The sequence below is a fragment of the Stenella coeruleoalba genome (genome assembly GCF_951394435.1).
Source record: "Stenella coeruleoalba genome assembly, chromosome: 18".
NCBI lineage: Eukaryota > Metazoa > Chordata > Mammalia > Artiodactyla > Delphinidae > Stenella > Stenella coeruleoalba.
In genome coordinates, this window is record NC_137164.1 from 56,635,139 (window position 1) to 56,639,387 (window position 4,249).

At 36.3% G+C, this 4,249-nt stretch overlaps 1 protein-coding gene across 1 annotated transcript; it reads right to left on the reverse strand.

The window, feature by feature from the left end:
* Window positions 1-671: 671 nt before the first annotated feature.
* SLITRK6 (SLIT and NTRK like family member 6) lies at window positions 672-3,545 on the reverse strand. The gene has a single exon (XM_079902987.1). The coding sequence runs from the start codon at window positions 3,539-3,541 to the stop codon at window positions 860-862; it is 2,682 nt and encodes an 893-aa protein (XP_079759113.1). The 5' UTR covers window positions 3,542-3,545; the 3' UTR covers window positions 672-859.
* Between the last annotated feature and the right edge of the window lie 704 nt (window positions 3,546-4,249).

Below are 4,249 nucleotides of genomic sequence, written 5' to 3' on the forward strand. Positions count from 1 at the left end.
TTACAAAGGATTAATGCTATGAAAGAAACCAAACTTAATAGATGCACTAATCATATTTACAGTTGAATATCAGTAGCATTTTTAAAATATCCCAAGAATAAGAATTAAACTTTGAGCACAAATGACGTACCTTAATTCACAGCAGCATTAACAAGATTGTCCACACAAAATGTGCAGAAAAACCAAAAAGTTTTCTTATCCATTCCACCTGAACTGTTAATCATTTCCATTTTTAAATTTAGAAAGCATAGCAGGGGCATTTTTAATCATCAAAGGTTCAAAGTCTTGAGCCACTCATAGCCTATATAATTCAACCTTCCATTTTTTCTTTACTGTTACTATTTGTAATTTTAAAGTTCCAGTTCCTTTTGCCTTTATTGCAAGAAAACTAGGTGTATCTAAGAATTTACATTTTTGTGGTATATATACTGGTTTTATAAACAATATATTTCTTACATATTATAATTACATATATAGGTATACTTTTTAAATGACAAAATCCAATTCTATTTAATCCATGGGTAATATAACTCAAGAAAATAAGGGTTGCTTAAATTTTGAACCCTTTTAGATGTGCAAGAGGACTTCTATGAAACACTTTATGTATATGGGAAAATATTACTATAATCCTTGAATGATTTACGTGCAAGGATTTATTTTATTGGGGATAGATAAAATTGCCTGAAGACAATGCAATGGCTTCTCCCAGTTATCCCTGAGTTTCTTTTTATTCTTTTTTCCCCATAGGATTACTGCTGTGCTTAAGTTCTGATTGATGATACACTCATATAAGGCACTTATTTACAAGGTCTAGACTTAAGACAGAATCACAGCATTTCTGCAAAAGCCTTCTAACTCTCTATGTTTGCTGCTCCAGGACTTCTAAGTAGTCAGGTTCAGCATGTAAGTTAGCTTTCAGCTCAAAATACTCATTTTTAGTCTGTTCCACTAATACCTTCCTCGGCCTTGAGTACATTAATGTCTCCATCAACTTTAACTCTTCATGGGCTCCTGGATAATGTACCTCCATATCAGGCTGAAGTTGAGCAATGTTTTTCCTTAGGTATTCTGTGATTCCCAGTTGCTGAAGTTCTCTTTCTCTCTCTAAAATGTTCCTATATAACGAACTGGCATCCTGGAAGGATAAAAATTCAGTGGATTTGTCTGTGACTTTGTACTTCATATTTGATCCTGTGAGTGGGGAATGATTTTCTCGTTCTAAGAGACTTCTTTGGAGATGTTTTGCGTCACTTCCCTCTTTCTCATTCCTTTCTTCTTCTTCTTCCAGATGCTTTGAGCCAAAGGATGGGCTTCTATAGACGTGAACCACAGGGCTCACCATGTGCTGCTCATAGAGTGATGCTGTGGGTCTCTCAGTAGTGTGGTGAGTTGTTTTATGGCCGTACATGCTATACTGGAGATGCACAGGACTGTTGTCTCTCATCTGTTCATCAGCTTGTTTCTTTTTGTATCTTCTCCTACGGTGGAGAACAAGAACCACTATCCCTGCAGCACAGAACACGATAGTTATGAATACAATCAGCAGTCCTAGTATTAAAACAGATAGTGGTACAGCATCGGTAAGTGATTTAAAAATAGTGTCCGCTGTAGTTGTGGCTGTAGGAGTATTGACCATTACATAACTAGTCTGAGTTGGCAAGGATGGGTTATTGACCAAACCTGGGCAAAGAAGTTCACTGTTAAGTGCTCTCAATTCCTTTTTGTCTAGGTGCTCTGGAGAGGTGCAGAGTATTTCATCTGTCACTGTGTTCTTACTTAATTTTTGTATCCATTGCTGCAATCCAACCAGGTCACAGGAACAATCCCAGGGGTTGTCCTCAAGGTCAATCTGGGTCAGTAAATCAAGGTCATCCAAGATATTACTTACAGGTAGATGGGTAAATTGGTTTGTTTTAAGGTTTACCCTCATAAGAGGAACCCCTGAAAAAATATGTGGTGGTAAAACTTGCAGGAGGTTGTTGTTTAAATAGAGGACTTTAAGTTTAGGCATTGGGTTGAAGCTACCAGGTAATATTTCCTTAACGCCATTGTATTCAAGATATAAGTACTCAAGATTGTGGAGACCAAGGAACATACCTCCACTTAATTTAGTCAGATGGTTACCATTCAGATAGAGCTTTTGTAATCTTGTTAAATTCACAAACGATCCTTCTTCGAGAACCTCAATGCGATTGTTTCCCAAGTGAAGCATTTCCAAAGTGAAGTATTCCACTAGATCAGACTTCATTAAGGTATGAATAATATTCCCTGCGAGAATAAGCTTTCTAGGATTTTGCGGAGGAGGTTTTAGATCTGATAAGCTTTCAATATTGCGCTCTTGACAGTGTATTAGAAGTCCTGATGGGGAGAGTACTTTGCAGTTACAAGGAATAGGACAGTAGAGTCCTGGAAGTTGAGTGAATGGCTTTGTAATATAAGGTATTAAACCTGGTGCTTTGGTGGGTGGTTTTAAAAGAGACGTGGTCTTGGTTGACATGCCACCATCACTTATTGAAGATGTTACTGCCAGATGTAATGATCCTGAAGGATCCTCGTGTTCTTCAAACACTGGTGGAGTGGAGCAAATTGATTCCTTTTTCAGCCGGCTCAGTATGCTTCCTTTGAAAAATGGAGGGCTGTTGCACACAATATCACCAATTATAGACTGAGGGGGCATGTTTTCCAACCAAAGTTTTAGCTGTAATAAGTCACAATTGCAGGCCCATTTATTGTCCTCCAACTGGAGATCCAATATTCTGCCAATGTGTTCTAAAAAACCAACATAAGGCAATGTTTGCAACTGATTTCCACGAAGATCTAGATGGGTTAAAGGAACAAATCGAAATATGTTTGGAGGAAGACTCTCAATAGCATTGTCATTTAAAATTAACACTTTAAGTCTGTTGAGCTTGCTAAAGGCACTTGGTTCAATCACTGTAATAAAATTGTTATCTGCTTGTAGGAATTCCAGATTTTCCAGTCCATGGAAAGTATCCTCTTTAAGAATTTCTAAAGAATTGTGATTGATATGAAGTTGCTTAAGAAGGCCAAGGCCATTAAATGCACCAGTCTCAATATCTGCAATATTGTTAAATCCAAGGTGTATTGAGATAGCATTGGTAAGCCCAGAAAAGTCATTTGTATGAAGCATTGTCAAACCATTATTTACTAAACTTAAGTGGAAAGGTCGTGATGGTGGCACGCTTATTTGGGATAACTTCTTGATACCTTTCTCTTCACAATTTATTAGCATCGTGCTGTCCTTTTCCTCACAATTGCAAAGAGAGTCACAAGAACCTCTGGCTGAGGCAGAGGACATTGGTGATTGGGACTGTGACGATATACAGGCAAGGAGAGATGAATACAAGAGATGACTCCAAAGTTTCATGTTGTCCTGTGATGGATCTGATTCTGTAAGATAAAATGCAATAGCAATGGGCTTCAGTGGCCAGGAGCAGGGAGGAGATGAATCTGACATTTTCAAAATGATAGGTTTTCCTCTAAAAGGCAAAATATTATTATTCTGAATATATAAATACATTGCTGAGTCCACATTTTCTTTTACTTTTTACAAATATTATGACTGGCAGGTTTATTTTACTTTTAACTTGCATTGTGATAAAAATCTAAAATTTAGGTCAGGGAGAATTTAAAATGTCAACTCAATTGTCTTCAAATCTACCAAATAATCTGCATTTTAATAGACATGAGGGGTGCTGGCTAAATGGACCATTGATACTTTGATATGATACAAAAATGTATACTTGAGAAGACCCTGGCTTTTTTTATTTTTTAGCTCAAACTAGATGAATCTAAGGCTGAAGGATTACAATAAAAGACAAATATGTAGGTATTAGCCAGAAGCAGAGAGACCTGTAGGGAATTCAAAGATGATCCTTAGCAGGAATGTATGTTTGCATGCATTATACACTTCCTTTAGTTTTGTTTTTGAACTGGATATCACAATATAACATCTAATAACTCTGTGTTTAACCTGCGTTGATTTTGGCTTAAGATACTTATTAATTCCATTATTTATTTAAAAACTTTGAGAAAAAATATGTCTCTATATAGTAAAGTTGAACTTTATAAAAGATTTTGTTTTAACTATGTTGTCTAGGGCAGTTTGTATAAGCCTTGTAGTATCAGATATATATGCTTAAAGGCATCCATTCAAATTTCACTTCAGTCACACTTTATATTGAATTTCTAGAGGTGGAATATTCACTGCTACTTTTAATTTCTACTA